Below are 16606 nucleotides of genomic sequence, written 5' to 3'. Positions count from 1 at the left end.
CGCTATTCATGGGACTACAGGGACAAGTGGTCCCACCCTAATTATTAGGGAAGTTCTGAGAAGTTGAATAGTCTAGTAGGAAGATTAGGTCCCCCTGCACCCCCTGGAGATATACTTCTAATCAGTGTTTCTAGATTGGAAAAAATGTGTAGAAAATGCCTACCTATGGCCCCAAGCTGAAAAAATGTCCCACATACCATTTTTATGCAAATTACTGCTGCCATTATCAAAAAAACGATTTTTGACATATCTCAGCCAATATTGCAGATAATTGAAAAATGAAGGTGTCTAGACCCATGTTTTGAAGGGCATAGATCATGATAGAACTATTCATAACATGATTACATGTGTCTATGGTATACTAGTATGCATATTAATGCTGTAATTACAAAATAATCAGTTTTACAAATGATAAGGATACGTTAATACTGCAGATAACTTAACATGGTACATAAGGGGTCTAAACCCAGGTATTTTCAAGGTTAAATGTCAACAAGATGCTCCTGAGTCTTGCATAGGGGCGGGACATTGGCAGTAACATTGGTACCACTCAACTTTTCTTCCCACCATTGACTTTGTATTGCGAGAGATTTTCACTTGCTTATTTAAAGGTTTCTCACCCAGCCCACGTAAAATCTACCAACTCCTGCTGTTAACTCCCAAACATATTTTTTTATGTTATCCAATCACAGTGCAGAAATGACAGACTAGAGATCCAAATTAGTGCTGCTATAGCTGCCATTTTACATTTCCATCCATGTAACATGCGCGCTCGCGCGCTCGTATCAATTGGTAATGTCGCGCGCTCGTATCAATTGGTAACGTTGATGTTATTGAATACCTCAGTTGAAAGTTCAGTCTTCCATTCCATCTGTGTGTTGTTCTTGGTATTCATCCTCCAATCTAGCCAGGTAAGATGCTAACTATAATGTTACTCACACTCTTGACTTCAGTTTCTGCATGAAATCATAAACAGGCAGAATAACAGCTGAGCCAGCTAGCACCATGTTAGCTAACGTTAAAGCTAGCCTCATCTATGTACAGTATGTTCCTAATGTCGGTGTAACTTAAACTTTTGTTAATGCCAAACATGAGACATATCTGTTGACTTCTGTATATGAATTGAACCAGAAAGAGGCACGACAGCTGAGCTAGCTACAGTAACTTAGCACAATGTTTCATTGGCCTAGATAGCTAACGTTAGTGTGGAAGAATTTAGATGTTTTAGCTATTAGCACTTTTGATGCCACTAAACATGGTTTAGTCAGCTAAAAAGTACCCTAGTGTAGAACATGACTCAGAACCTCTGTTACCTCACTGAAAACTCAGAGCCTCCTTTCACAGGCACTTTTAACATCATTCGTGATTTCTTATTTGTCATTTAACAGTGATGGTAGACATCGACAGCAAGCATGCCCAAAAGAAAACGGAGTGTAGAACCTGCAGCCCAAAGCTCTCCTCCTACATGCATCCTTCATGTACCATCCATGTCTGATCATGGGGATTTCACGCCCCTCCGTAAAATTAAAGGATCTGCTTCAGAAAAACTGCAACTGCTTCAAAAGATCCGGGATAGACGTCTCAACCAACCGCATGACTCCCCATGTCGTATGCAATCAGTATGTGATCAGATCCCGGCAACTCTTCCTGATGACCTAGAAAGAGTAGGATATCACAGCAAGTGTTATAAGCACTTTGTCCGCCACTTTCATCGTCTGGGAGATGATACAGAACCAGGGCCATCAACCTCATCATGGCATCACTCTCCTCGTAAACCAGGAGGTTCTGCTGAACCCATCTTCCCGCCAGAGTGTATATTTTGTGAGAAAGTTGAGACCAAAGATGCTCATCGCAATACTGAGAGGCCTACAACCTTCCCATCCTTTAAAAACAAAGAAAATGCATGGGAGCAAATCGAAACACGGGCTGAGAAAATGGGTCTCTATCGACTCCATCGAAAGGTGAAAAACAAAGACCTCTTTGCATGTGAGGCCAAACACCATCCGTCATGTTTTAAAGCTTTCCGCACAGCATTCTACAACTATGAGCGTGCGATTCACAGAGCCGAAGCACCAAAGGAGCAGGCTTGCATGTCAGCCGCCCATGAAAAGGCATTCAACTCAGTACTGGAACACATTCAAACCCAGGTCATCCAGCAGAATAAAGTTCTACAGCTTTCTTCCTTGCGCTTGCTCTATGTCGAGGAACTGAAACTGAATGGATATGAGAACTCAAATTATCGGTCAGAGAAACTACTGAAACGCCTACAGAATGACCCAATCAAGGAGCATATCCACTTCACGAAGGTTGATCATGACAAATGTGATGTCATTTCTTTCTGGCTTGTGCACAGCTCAAACATAACAGTTTCCAATGCTCTCGCACGAGCATTCACACTCGGAAGCACAAACAAGAACCAAAATGTTGCCCTCCAACTTCGCCAGGGTATTCTACAGGCTTTCAGAGAGTGTAAAGACCAACCATGGCCACCAACAGCTGAAGACATGGAGCTCAATCCTGAAGACATCCTACCTCCAGACCTTGTCCGCTTTCTCAGCGTGCTAATGACTGGCAAGGAGGGCATCGAGACAGAAAAGGTGAAGCGTCTGGTCTTCTCCATTGGACAAGATCTGTGCCGTGCAGTGTCAGATGGAAAATGGAAGTTACCAAAGCACATTCTCCTCTGTGTGACTGTAAGGCACCTGTTCCGAAGCAAACAGCTCACCACAATACTACACAGGCTTGGACACTCTGAGAGCTACGATTTCGCCTTGGAGTTGGAAACTGCTCTCGCCAAGGTCCTGGATGAAGTCTCAACTTATCGTACACCACAAATTGTGACAGGAGAGGGCAACCTTGTATTCCACTGTGAGTGGGACAACTTGAATAAAACCACTACCAGTGTGCACGGCAGCAACATTGTAAACAGTGCTGGAGGAATCATGGTGCAGGAGGTCAAGCCCGGGTTCGAGAGCAGCAAGGACCGAATGCTACCTACCATCAATAGGTCACAACAGCGTAGCCTGAAGGTCGACACACCAAAAACTCTCCCACCCTTGCACTTTACTCGCGTTGGCCCGAAGTTCCCTGAAGGCTCATCATTCACACCGCCAGCAGAGAATGACACAGTCTATGCCACTACGATGCAAGAGTACTACATCTGGCTCTTCGGTGCGGTGCCTTTTTGTGTTTCAGGTCGAGGTACGTGAACTCCCCACGATCTACAGCAACCAGGAAGAGACTGATACCAGGGTGGTTCTGTACCTCCATCATGCTGCTACCATCGGATACAAGAACGCTGTAGTCAGAACACCGGACACAGACATCCTCCTGATCCTGCTCCACCATGCCCACAACATCAAGCTGACGGTGTACCTGGATACAGGGTCAGGGAAGCATCGCCAACTTGTCAACGTCTCTGAGCTGGCAGAATCCCTGGGAGAGGACTACTGTGCCACTCTCCTGGGGTACTATGTGTTCAGCGGAGAAGACTGCACCAGTGCCTTCAAAGGGAAGGGAAAAGTCGGGCCCTTGAAAAAGCTGGAGAAGAATCCCAGGTTTCACAGGGCATTCGGTGAACTGGGTGACAACTGGGATGCCAACCCTGAGGTGGAGAGGCAGTTAGAAAAATTCACCTGTGTGATGTACGGCCAGAGTCGCGAGTCATCAGTGGACATTGTCCGTGCCAAGCTGCTACGAAAAATGGTGGGAGAGGACAAGACCCTCACATCCAAGTCCAAGGTTGATCTGGCTCGCCTTCCTCCATGCCAGTCTGCCCTGAAGCCGCACATCCAGCGTGTGAACCACCGCGTAGCATTGTACAAAAGAGCCGATCAACCTATCATCGAAAAGCCAAAACCTTATGAGGAGCAAGGATGGATAAGGACTGATGAAGGACTGTTGAAACCAATGTGGTCCAGTGGTCCCATCCTACCAACCTCACTGGTGGATCTTCTGAACACAGGAGAGCACGAAGAGGAGGAGGAAGAGGAAGGAGAAGAAGAGTTTGACTCTGACGATTTCGATGAAAATGATGATGACTGACTCAGTGTAGAATCACTAATGCTAATGATGTTTATCTAAAACAAGCAAGAGAAGAGTGGTCACATTGAGTGCTAGGACTATTTTGACAGTTGTAATATTTAGAAAAATAAAACTTTGTGTTAACGTCTGTGTAGACGGACCTTAATATGAGTCTATTATTTCGTAAAACTGTGATTATTTTGTAAATAAAGCACTAATTAGCATACTAGCAAACCATAGACACAGGTGATCTTGTTATGAATAGTTCTATCATGATCTACACCCGTCAAAACATGAGTCTAGACACCTTATTTTTTCAATTATCTGCAATATTGGCTGAGATATGTCAAAAATCGTTTTTTTGATAATGGCAGCAGTAATTTGCATAACAATGGTATGTGGGACATTTTTTCAGCTTGGGGCCATAGCTAGTCATTTTCTACACATTTTTTCCAATCTAGAAACACTGATTAGAAGTATATCTCCGGGGGGTGCAGGGGGACCTAGTCTTCCTACTAGACTAGAAGCACTGAATGCGGCGGAGCCGCCGAGCCAAGATTCCTACACGGATTAACCGTGAACGCCGTTCCTAAAGGCGTCCATGTAGTGAACTTTCATGCACGGACTAACCGTGAACTCCACGTTCCTCAAGGCGCCCATGTAGAGAACTTTCCTGCACGGACTAACCGTGAACTCCACGTTCCTAAAGGCATCCATGTAGTGAATACTCGGCTTGGCCTCCCGGAAAAAGTGCTATCGAGTGGCTTAACTTTGGATCTTTGATCAACCCCTTAACCTTCATTCACAAGAAACTGACGGTCAAAGTCAGAGGGTCATGAGATGGAGTTTGGCTTGGCAGGGGTCCAACGGGAAATTGAACATGTAAAGGGCAGGGACAATGTCGTTGCTGGTGCTTAGTCCAGAGTGAGTAATCTGGGGGGGGTTGTGGTGAAATTTTGGTTGCTTTCTTTTTAAGTGATAACTGTGCCCAGGGGGAACGGATAATGTGGGGGGGGGTTGAGTTATCTGGTTTGTTTCTCCAAATTGGCCGGCAAAGAAAGTTTTCGCTGGGTTCAAACTTTCTTTCTTGAAGGGGGGGAGTGTTACATATTTATGTGAATGTATGTGAATTACCATTCAGGTCTTTGCTTATCCATGTGTAGTAGATTAAGGGTTGTTGTGGTTGGAGGGTCAGGAGCCCTTCTGAAAAGTGTCCGGAAACGGAAGTGACCGGAAACGGAAGAAAAAAAGACACGAGGAAGAAAAGCGACGAGGATTCTTCTTCCTCGCCCCGCTCCGACGAAAGGTGGGATCGACCTTGCGCCGCGTGGAAAAGCGGCGTTCCGAAGCCCGTCTGGCGAGAGGAGTTACCGGGACGTGTACCTACCCGGTGGAGACGTCAAGTTGACGTGGGGCCGTGCATCGACCCCGCGTCTGGCACCGTTCGCGGCACCGTCTAAAAAGACGCGTACGGGTCGCACGTTGGGGCCTAACACGCGTTGCAAGCGGCGTGGGGCTTTTGGGCTTGCTTTACCGTACCCGCTTCGCGTGGCCACGAGGGGCTGCAGCCGGGGTGCCTGATACGATACCTGCCCGGTGGAAACACGTCCACCCGGGGTTCGTTCAACCGCCCGAGTGCGGCGAGGCCGACCATCATCTTGGTCAGGAGGGGCCCAGAGACATTGTGAGGGGCAGAGACCAAAAGGGGGTCGTGAGTACCGAAAGGGGACACACATATATAAGATGACCATCTTAATCATATAGGGAATTGATTGTGGATTGGGAATTGTTGATGGTTGTTTGTTGTTGATTGCTCGGGGAATATATCCGTGATTGTATCCTTGAAATTGTATGATATCCTTACCCTGGAAATATATCATTGAACATCAGTTTCTCTTGGGTGGAATTCATAGGGATTGCGTTGCATAACCGCATATATAATACTACTTTCTGGCGAAGGTCCTCTCACGGTCCGGGGGTCACCGAGACCAGGTAGTCACCGAGGGGACCACGTAACAATAGTTACGATGACGGGATTTATTATCTACTCAACTCTATGTCACCTCAAATCCCATTATAATATTACATAGAAAACTGCGAATTGTTAGTTTTGAATTGCGACCAAAGGAGTTATATCACCTCCACCTAATTTTCTGAGTAATTCAATCATATTTTATAATCACCATCCACTTTTGACTTTAATATAACTCTGAACCCGCCCTGCATATCCAAACATTTCCAACTTACTTTTCAATTAATCAGTAACTCCAAAGTAAGGCACGACCAATGACGCACGGCACACGGCAAGCTAATCAAGGTTATTCACTGGAATTTGCGAACACCTGCAAAGTCCAAAATCCAATAAGTAAGTAAACAAGTAAGCACCATCAACAGAATAATTAGCAAGTTGCTCATTGATTCAACTTACGACAGTCAGTGTGAAACAACTTATCTTAAACACAGACCAGAGAAACCATGAATGGGATGGGAATACAATTACAAATAACATTTCCATTCGTTCATAACATACATAGCAAAATAATAATAATATGAATAGTAAGCGTAATTACACATAGATTCAAAATTGATACAAAACTAAAAACAAACAAAAAACAAATTGCAATGCGTTTCGGAGGCCCTCTGCCGAACCACTGAGACTGGCTCACTGAACCCCTGGGGTTCGGTTGAACCCAGGTTAAGAACCACGGGCTTAATCGAACACGTTCTCGGGCTTTGCCCAAGGTGTTTCTATGCTCAGGATCTGTTTTTCAAGAGTAAAATATTTTCTTTGACCTGAATTGAACCTCACAAAGTTCATGGTGAAATGTGCACCTGTCTGCAGCCACCTTTGCAAAGCAATGAAACAAACAAGAAAAAAAACTCCTTTTTGGAGGTTCGTGTCGAGGTCATCTTAGCATGAACCAGCACAAATGTGAAAATACTTGGTTACCACTTACCAACAGCAAACGGGTGTAAGCAATGCTTCGAACGTTTTTTAAAATCCAAACGCGAATAAAATCGTCGACCCGGTTTCTCCCCTGTTCTTGTGTCGTGCTTCGTGTGATGTTCTGTGTGCATCGAGGTGTTGTAAACGAAACTGTTGTGATATATCATGAACACTGTCTTACTTGACTAGTTCAATTAATCCCCTGTCGTCCAAGAGAGGTGCAAGGTCTTCCATGCAGCAACTTCAAAGATCTTCCACGCGTTAAAGTAAAGCTTCGTAATAATAGCGAAAGGTTCTGCTGTTTACTGGTTGAACGTCACGATAATTTATTGTGTTTCAACCGCAATGAAATTACATTTATAATGGCCGGTGGTTCATCGAGGTTAATGTCCGCCAAAAAGGGCAGTTTTACTTTTCTTGAAATCCTAAATCATGAAAATGTCGATCCTTCAATTACTTGAGACCTTCGAAGCGTATTTGCAACTTCGGGTCGTTTGCGTTTGTTGTTTATTTTGACAAAGTTCTGCAGTTGTGTTCAGAATGAAATCGCCGTATATTACTGCCGAAGTTAAACCTCATTTGACAAAATTCTGTGTTTCTTTGAGCGAAAGCGAAGGGACCGAAAGAGCGAGTGCAGTTGCACATTGCCAAAGCTTAAGGACAACGTGCGCATGCGCAGCTGGAGAGGTGAAAAGGCAAAGAGCACACGCGCGGACGTGGTAGAAATCATCAGGGAAGTACCGTTTCACTTCGAGAAAATAATGAAATGTATGAGGCAAAGTGCAAAGGTTCAAGAACAAATAGTCACATCGAGCTCTCCACCAACATAAAGCCTCAGTACAACCACCATCCACACAGAGACGCGAACGTTTGTGGTTTTGCTTTTAGAAGCAAACTGTGGTCATGTCTGGACGTGGTAAAGGTGGAAAGGGTCTCGGTAAAGGAGGTGCGAAACGTCATCGCAAGGTACTCCGTGATAACATCCAGGGAATTACAAAGCCTGCTATTCGTCGCCTTGCTCGTCGTGGTGGGGTAAAGCGCATCTCGGGTCTCATCTACGAGGAAACCCGTGGAGTTCTCAAGGTGTTCCTGGAAAATGTGATCCGCGATGCTGTTACCTACACGGAGCACGCCAAGCGCAAGACCGTTACTGCCATGGATGTGGTGTACGCTTTGAAGCGCCAGGGCCGTACGCTCTACGGTTTCGGTGGTTAAACATTGAGGGTGGTGTTCATCAACAGCAATAACAAAACGGCTCTTTTCAGAGCCACCAACTCGTTCATGAAGGAGCTTCAGGCGATTTGAACTTTGTATTATGTATTCTTTGGCACCAGAAATGCAATGGAGACAGCAGGGTTTACATTATTATTTTGGGTTTGAGGATATGAACGGATAAAATAATACATGTAATATGGTTGAAATAAAAAAAATGTGTATTTTAACATGAACCACCTTGCAAGAGACATTACATAGGAGCCCCAACAATTGTCAATCCTGTGGAGGTTTCATTGAAACATTGTGAAACCCCATCCCTGAAGACAGCCAACCTCCACATCTTGTTCAACGTTTCCCTCTGTCTTTATAAAAAGGGCATTACAAAACGCATTTCCTTCCGACCCGTATACACACAAAAGGTAGTCATAGGTGGCGAGTTCGGTGAAAGGTCGATTACGCTTTCAAGAAAGGTGTTGTGGCTCTGGAAAGAGCCGTTGGGTGGTGTGGTACGGAAGGTGTGCACAAGACCTTGGACGAGCAGCTGAAGCTCGCTCCCCACGGATACGTCGTGCCAGCTGGATGTCCTTGGGCATGATGGTGACACGTTTGGCGTGAATCGCGCACAAATTAGTGTCCTCAAACAGCCCAACGAGGTAGGCCTCGCTCGCCTCCTGCAGCGCCATCACTGCGGAGCTCTGAAATCGCAAATCGGTCTTGAAATCCTGTGCGATTTCACGGACGAGGCGCTGAAACGGCAGCTTGCGAATGAGCAGCTCCGTGGACTTTTGGTAGCGCCGGATCTCGCGCAGCGCCACAGTTCCTGGACGGTAACGATGCGGCTTTTTCACGCCACCGGTGGCTGGAGCACTTTTCTGTGCCGCCTTTGTCGCCAACTGCTTTCGGGGAGCTTTTCCACCAGTCGATTTACGGGCGGTTTGCTTCGTTCGAGCCATCGTGACCGGCAAAAATCAACACAAAACAAAACACCAGCGAATGAAATGAGATTATGAGATGAGAAATGCACGGTCTAATTTTGTTTGCGCCGCGAGAGCTTCCGCCGTTCGCGATTGGCTGGCATATTTTGCACGTTTGTTATTGGCTGCCTCAAACACTCTCCCATTCGCTGAAGACTTAAGCCCCACCTCATGCTCCATCCATTTGTCGAAACTTCACTCTCCACACTCCATTGGCTGAAATCCGAGCCCGACGTGATCCTCTCCGCGAAGGAAAGCTCCGTCCGCCCTCCCTTGCTCGTTTCTCCCATCAATATCTATCGTGAGCTCGTTTGGGCCTGTTTTAGCATTTCCCTGAAAGAAAAGAAGCAAAGGCAAATCTTTGCCAAATAAATGTGAGTTTGCCCCGTAAGACAAAAAAAATCATTCATTAATCGATTTCAGAATTGGGTCTTTTGGCAAGGGGAACTTCGTGAAATGCATTTATTTGAGATTGGTGGAACTGAACATGATTTGCAAATAATACAAATTTGTATTGTACAGTTGAGTTTCTCACACTTGTGGCTCTCAATTTATTGGATGAATAAAGCACAAGATCAACTATCCTCTATTAAAGAATACATAAAGCAAAGTTCAAGACGACTGAAGCTCCTTCATGAACGAGTTTGTGGCTCTAAAAAGAGCCGTTTTGTTGTTGTGGCTGTTGATGAACACCACCACCAAAATGTTTAACCATCGAAACCGTAGAGCGTACGGCCCTGGCGCTTCAAAGCGTACACCACATCCGTGGCAGTAACGGTCTTGCGCTTGGCGTGCTCCGTGTAGGTAACAGCATCGCGGACAACATCATCAGGAACACCTTGAGAACTCCACGGGTTTCCTCGTAGATGAGACCCGAGATGCGCTTTACCCCACCACGACGAGCAAGGCGAAAGGATAGCAGGCTTTGAATAGCAGGCTTTGAATAGCAGGCTTTGTGATTCCCTGGATGTTATCACGCAGTACCTTACGATGATGTTTGTCACCTCCTTTGCTGAGACTTTTTCCACCTTTACCACGTCCAGACATGACACCAACGTTTGATTCAAGCAAAATATGTAATGTGATGATGTGATGATGTAAGATGTAATGTGATGATGGAATGTGAAAAAATGTTTCACAAAAAAATTGTGAAAAATTGTGAAAAAAATTTCACAAAAAAATGTGAAAAAAAAAATGAAAAAATGAATGTGAAAAAATGATGATGTAAAATGTAATGTGATGATGGAATGTGAAAAAATGTAACGTGATGATGTTATGTAAAAGAAAAAAAATGTAACGTAAAGCAAGCGCCTCCATTCCAGGCCGATCTGCCATTTTGTACTTGAAGAGGTTGTCCGCTTGGTGCATCTTGTTTTGCCGTTGGGATTTCCATCTCGACCTCATCGTGTTGATTGACGTTGGTTTTCCTATTGGCTCAGTTCCCATATCGACCTCTCACCTCGTCACTCCTCACCCGCAGCCGCGCAAATACCTGCCTGTTGTTTTGCCGTTCTGCGCGATTTCGACCTTCACTGCGTTGGGTTTCGTGCACGGACTTTGGGGAATGTTACATTCCACTCTTGCTTGGTGTATCGCGAGTTTATTGCTTTGAGAGCATTGGGGAATGATGGTACCATCATATGTATTGTTCAGTTCATGCAAATGACATTTTCATTGTACTCTCTTTCATAGTGTTATTATTGTGTATGTGAGAGTTCTTTATACAATTACTTGTTTGTTCTGCAATCGCATTGGTGTGGTTTTATTATGGTTTATTAGAACTCTCAAAATAACAAATCTGTCTGCCGTGTTCCCACTCCAGACTGAGGTGCACCGTAATCAGGGTTTGGGGAGGTAATACGTAACATTAGCACGAACCTTTCCACCACCTTTACCACGTCCTGACATGATTTGTGGAGGGGAATACAGAATCAGAGAACCTTCACTGTTTGTCAGGTCAATGCCGATTGGTTGGGGAATTGGGTTATTTTGAGGTGGAATTCGGATCAAGAATGACACACGCCCACTTTTCATCCATCCAATGACTGAGCATTAGATTGTGTTCTCTGTCTGAAACCCTCTGTGATCCACATATTTGCATATGAACCCTTTATAAGAGGGAATCGCTCACACACGTATTCTTATTCTTACTCTTTCTCTGCAATTTCATGCTTGGTTGTTTCGCTCTCTGTTTTCTTTTCTCTACTCGTCATGCCTCCGGATCAGCCCAAGCAAGTGGCAGCAAAGAAGGGTTCGAAGAAAGCCGTTTCTAAAGCGACTCGAAAGGGTCCCGGTAAACGGCGTCATCGCAGAAAGGAAAGCTACGCCATTTACATCTACAAGGTGCTGAAACAAGTTCACCCCGATACGGGTGTTTCTTCCAAAGCGATGAGCATCATGAATTCCTTCGTTAATGACATCTTTGAGCGCATCGCATCCGAAGCATCTCGTCTGGCGCATTACAACAAGCGCTCCACCATCACATCGCGGGAGATCCAGACGGCAGTGCGTCTGCTCCTTCCCGGGGAGTTGGCCAAGCACGCCGTGTCCGAAGGTACAAAGGCCGTGACCAAGTACACCAGCTCCAAGTGAGCTCGGACTCGTTTCTCTAGTTCATCCCCAAACGGCTCTTTTCAGAGCCACTCAATGTTTCTTTAATGGAGTGCGACTTTTCCTATTCGTGTCCTTCCTTGGTGAAAGAACCACGTCATATCTAACTATTAATGTGGTTCATATCAAAGTGCAGGTCAGGTAATCATCAGCACTATACTGAAGTAAAGAGTCGTCCTGTTAAAACTTCCTATTATTCCGTGGATAGGGTTGGTATTTGTCATGATGACTTGGAACATAATTGATTGTGAGGTGGGTATGTATGTTGGGGTGTCAGGATCAAATTTGATGAGAGGACCAACGTTTGGGGGAGCATCGGGTACAGAACAGGTGGGGGGGAAAGGGGTAGGGTAAGATGTGGAAGAGGTAGGGAGAGCTGTTGACAGTGTGTGAGAAATTTCAGAATAGCTTGGAGAAAGGGAAGTATGGGGTGGACAAAAGGTTTGATGGTGACTGGGTGAGGAACAGTGAGGTTTTATTTGAGGGGAGGGGGGCAGAGCAAGGCAGAAGGTTGGGGGAGATGGAGGTGAGAATTGGAAGGGGGAAGAACTGGGGAGGACGCTTTGAGGAGGAGGGGTGAGGGGGGAAATGGAGGAAAAATGAGGGTGGGGGGGAGGAGTTTATGAGGGGAGGGGTTAGGGTCGAGGATTCTGAAATTTGTTGGAAAACTTGCATTTCATTATGTATGTGATCATATAAGATCATGTACGACATTTCACCCTATCAGGAAGCGAACAATGTCATAAAGCCATCAAAAATCGACTTTTCTAAATTTCGTGACCTTGAGGCGAAAACGAAAAATCGAGCTCCGTGGGGCTAGACACGTGACAATGGCCGAACCAAATATCGAAACCCCTGTCAGATTCCACCAAAACCCTCGGAGAAGATGTAGCTTGAAATCGATTGCCCCCGAAAAACATCTTTTTCGGGCGTGGCTCCGCCCACAATGGGCGTAATCCGCCCAGTCGACGCAGGACACAACGAGCTCATGATATCAACCTCCCACCCAAGTTTCATGAAGATCGGATGATATCATCAGGTAGTTATGCTGCGGACAGACACACACACATGACAAATATAGTGGTCACTTGATAACTCGTGAACCCAAAAAAAAAAAGCCCCTAAAAAAATAAATAAATAAATAAATAAACAAGAAAACGTCATGCGTAGCACGATACTTGCAAAATACGCCCTCCCCCAAAAGTTTACCATTGATACAGCAAATTGTCCATTTCATGAAGTTTAAAATTTACAATCTTGATAAAAGCTTGGGTCAACAGGATGAAAAGTGACGATTTTTCAGATGAAAAATGATGATTTTGGAAGGTTGACCTTCAGTTGACCTTTGACCTTTTGACCTCAAAAATAGTTAGTTTCCCTATTTAGTGACTCAATGTGCAAATGCTGTTCAATTTTCAAGTCAATTCGATGAAAATTGAGGATTTTAGAAATTTGGCCTATGTTGACCTTTTGGCCGATGTTGACCTCAAGAATACTTGGTGGTTGAATTCAGTGACCAGATGTGCAAGTCCTCTCCAAATTTCAAGTCAATTGGATGAAAATTGAGGATTTTAGAAATTTGGCCTATGTTGACCATTTGGCCTATGTTGACTTCAAAAATTCTTGGTGGTTGAATTCAATGACCAGATATGCAAGTGGTCTTCAAATTTCAAGTCAATCGGATGAAAATTGAGGATTTTAGAAATTTAGCAAAGTTGGTGACCTTTGGCCTATGTTGACCTTTTGACCTATTGACCCCAAAACAATAGGCTTCTGGCATTTGACCAACTCTACCACTTGGTGAAGTTTGGTGAAGATCGGTTGAAAATTGTGACCTGTAGGCCGGTGACAAATTAACAGAGTCACAAACACAACCGACCAATATACTTGAAAAATCTTCGATTTTGCAAGTAATAAATAAATACAGATACATTCAAAGCACACCGCCCCCATGCCAAATAATTAAATATTCTACAGCGCGGCATTGCCGGGGCGCCTCTGGCACCCGGCAATACCGCAGTGCAGCTCATGGAGACTGCATTGGGAGGGAGAGGTGCACAATAATTGATTGATTAATTGTATAATTAAAATCAACAAAAGGTTATCACAAAATATTTTCTTAATCAATTGGCTAATAGCATAACTAAACCACTCGTGCTTCATCCGAAGATGTATCTTTTAGAAATTTAATTAAATAAGTCATGAATAAAAAATTAAATAATTAATTGATTAATCAATAAATAATTAATCAATAAATAATTAATCGATTAAATGATTAATCAATAAATCAAAAATATCCTTGACAGTCACATCACTTGGTCAGTCATGTCCAAATATTAGCTTCCCAGCTCAAAAGGTGCCTGAGATATCGGCAAAATGAGAAAGAAAATAAATAAATGATTAATAATGAAAAGAAATAAATAATAATCATTAAAAAATAAATTATTAATCAATTCGGTCACAGAACACATAAACCACCACCATTTCATCAGAATCTGCAACTGAAAAAAAACAAGCGTTACGCCTCGGTCCCCCGTCGGTGAAGTGATGAGTTGAAAAAGTGGAAGACGCAAGGCGGACATCTTGGATTTTGACGTGGCGACCCAATTTTCAATAGCGTTCTTCTTGATGCGTAGATACACCCACACACCAGATTAGAAGTTAGTAGTTCGTTTATATTTCAAGATATTTCGCTCACAAGGTTCAGACGTATATATGGTGGTGGTCATCTTGGATTTTGACGTGGCGACCCAATTTTCAATAGCGTTCTTCCTGATGCGTAGATACACCCACACACCAGATTAGAAGATAGTAGTTCGTTTTTTTTTCAAGATATTTCGCTCACAAGGTTCATACGTATATATGGCGGTGGCTATCTTGGATTTTGACGTGGCGACCCAATTTTCAACAAGTGCAGATACATTCAAAGTACACCGCCCCCATGCCAAATAATTAAATATCCTACAGCGCGGCATTGCCGGGGCGCCTTCGGCACGCGGCAATACCGCAGTGCAGCTCATAGAGGCTGCATTGGGAGGGAGAGGTGACACTAATTGTTTGATTAATTGTATAATTAAAATCAATAAAAGATTATCACAAAATATTTTCTTAATCAATTGGCTAATAGCATAACTAAACCACTAGTGCTTCATCCGAAGATGTATCTTTTAGAAATTTAATTAAATAAGTCGTTAATAAAAAATTAAATAATTAATTGATTAATCAATAAATAATTAATCGATTAATCAATAAATAATTTATCGAATAAATGATTAATCAATAAATCAAAAATATCCTTGATAGCCACATCACTTGGTCACTGTCTTGTCCAAATATTAGCTTCCCAGCTCAAAAGGTGCCTGAGATATTGGCCAAATGAGAAAGAAAATAAATAAATGATTAATAATGAAAATAAATAAATAATAATCATTAAAAAATTAAATTATTAATCAATTCGGTCACAGAACACATAAACCACCACCATTTCATCAGAATCTGTAACTGAATTTATTTTTATTTTTTTTAGTAATTAATCGAATAATTAAATAATTAATCGATTAATTGATTCATCAATAAATCAAAAATATCCTTGAAAGCCACATCATTTGGTCACTCATGTCCAAATATTAGCTTCTGAGTTCAAAAGGTGCCTGAGATATTGGCCAAATGAGAAAGAAAATAAATAAATGCTTAATAATGAAAATAAATAAATAATAATCATAAAATATTAAATTATTAATCAATTCGGTCAGAGAACACGTAAACCACCACCATTTCATCAGATTCTGTAACTTAAAAAAAAAAAAAAATGTTTTAGTCATTAATCGAATAATTAAATAATTAATCGATTAATTGATTAATTAATAAATCAAAAATAGCTTTTGCAGCCAAATCACCTGGTCATTGGCATGTCCAAATATCAGCTTCCTAACTCAAAAGGTGCCTGAGTTAATGGTCAGAAGAGAAAGGAAATTTAATTAATTAAATAAGTACTTAATTCATCGCTAATAATTAAATAACTCCTCAATTATTTGATGAATCAATAAAGAAAAAATACAGTTTTTGACAAAGGACTTGCTCACTCTTGTGCCGAAATTTCAGCTTCCTTGCTCAAAGGATGGCTGAGATACCACCCGGACAAACAAACAAGAAAACAAGTAAACAAACAAATAAACAACCAGAGTGAAAACTGAGTACTCCCTTTCAGCGTGCGTCACTGCCGAGCCCCCTTCGGTGCCCAGCAATGACGATTTGCAATGCCTGGAGATGGCATAGGAAAGGTGCGGTGCACAACAAACAAACAGAGTGAAAACTGAGTACTCCCTTTCAGCGTGCGTCACTGCCGAACCCCCTTCGGTGCCCAGCAATGACGATTTCCAATGCCTGGAGATGGCATAGGAAAGGTGCGGTGTACAACAAACAAACAAACAAACAGAGTGAAAACTGAGTACTCCCTTTCAGCGTGCGTCACTGCCGAGCCCCCTTCGGTGCCCAGCAATGACGATTTGCAACGCCTGGAGATGGCATAGGAAAGGTGCGGTGTATAACAAGAAAGAAAACAAACAAGTACAGATACATTCAAAGTACACCGCCCCCTTGCCAAATAATTAAATATCCTGCAGCGCGGCATTGCCGGGGCGCCTTCAGCGCCTGGCAATACCGCAGTGCAGCTCATAGAGGCTGCATTGGAAGGGAGAGGTGTACACTAATTGATTGATTAATTGTATAATTAAAATCAATAAAAGATTATCACAAAATATTTTCTTAATCAATTGGCTAATAGCATAACTAAACCACTAGTGCTTCATCCGAAGATGTATCTTTTAGAAATCTAATT

General features: G+C 43.2%; 4 protein-coding genes across 5 annotated transcripts in view; 2 read left to right on the top strand and 2 right to left on the bottom strand.

Moving 5' to 3' along the window:
* Positions 1–16606, bottom strand: part of LOC144891743 (histone H1.1-like) — a 46813-nt gene that overhangs the window by 18306 nt on the left and 11901 nt on the right. The window contains exon 2 of one of the 2 annotated variants that reach the window (XM_078775988.1): positions 12673–12817. The exons of the other annotated variant lie outside the window; for it this stretch is intronic. The gene's annotated coding sequence lies outside the window, so the exon portion shown is untranslated. Of the gene's footprint in view, positions 1–12672; positions 12818–16606 lie in introns of those variants that run through there. 2 annotated transcript variants of the gene reach the window in all.
* On the top strand, positions 7440–8196 carry LOC144891748 (histone H4). The gene has a single exon (XM_078775995.1). The coding sequence runs from the start codon at positions 7874–7876 to the stop codon at positions 8183–8185; it is 312 nt and encodes a 103-aa protein (XP_078632121.1). The 5' UTR covers positions 7440–7873; the 3' UTR covers positions 8186–8196.
* LOC144891744 (histone H3-like) lies at positions 8488–11173 on the bottom strand. Its single transcript, XM_078775990.1, has one exon. The coding sequence runs from the start codon at positions 9136–9138 to the stop codon at positions 8647–8649; it is 492 nt and encodes a 163-aa protein (XP_078632116.1). The 5' UTR covers positions 9139–11173; the 3' UTR covers positions 8488–8646.
* LOC144891745 (histone H2B 1/2-like) lies at positions 11360–12669 on the top strand. Its single transcript, XM_078775992.1, has one exon. It carries the CDS (start codon positions 11371–11373, stop codon positions 11749–11751), a length of 381 nt encoding a protein of 126 aa, XP_078632118.1. The 5' UTR covers positions 11360–11370; the 3' UTR covers positions 11752–12669.

Source organism: Myxine glutinosa, chromosome 4, assembly GCF_964187855.1.
Source record: "Myxine glutinosa chromosome 4, kmMyxGlut1.1, whole genome shotgun sequence".
NCBI classification, from domain to species: domain Eukaryota; kingdom Metazoa; phylum Chordata; class Myxini; order Myxiniformes; family Myxinidae; genus Myxine; species Myxine glutinosa.
The sequence above is the reverse complement of the archived record's forward strand: the minus strand, read 5'-3'. Positions and strand labels throughout refer to the sequence as shown.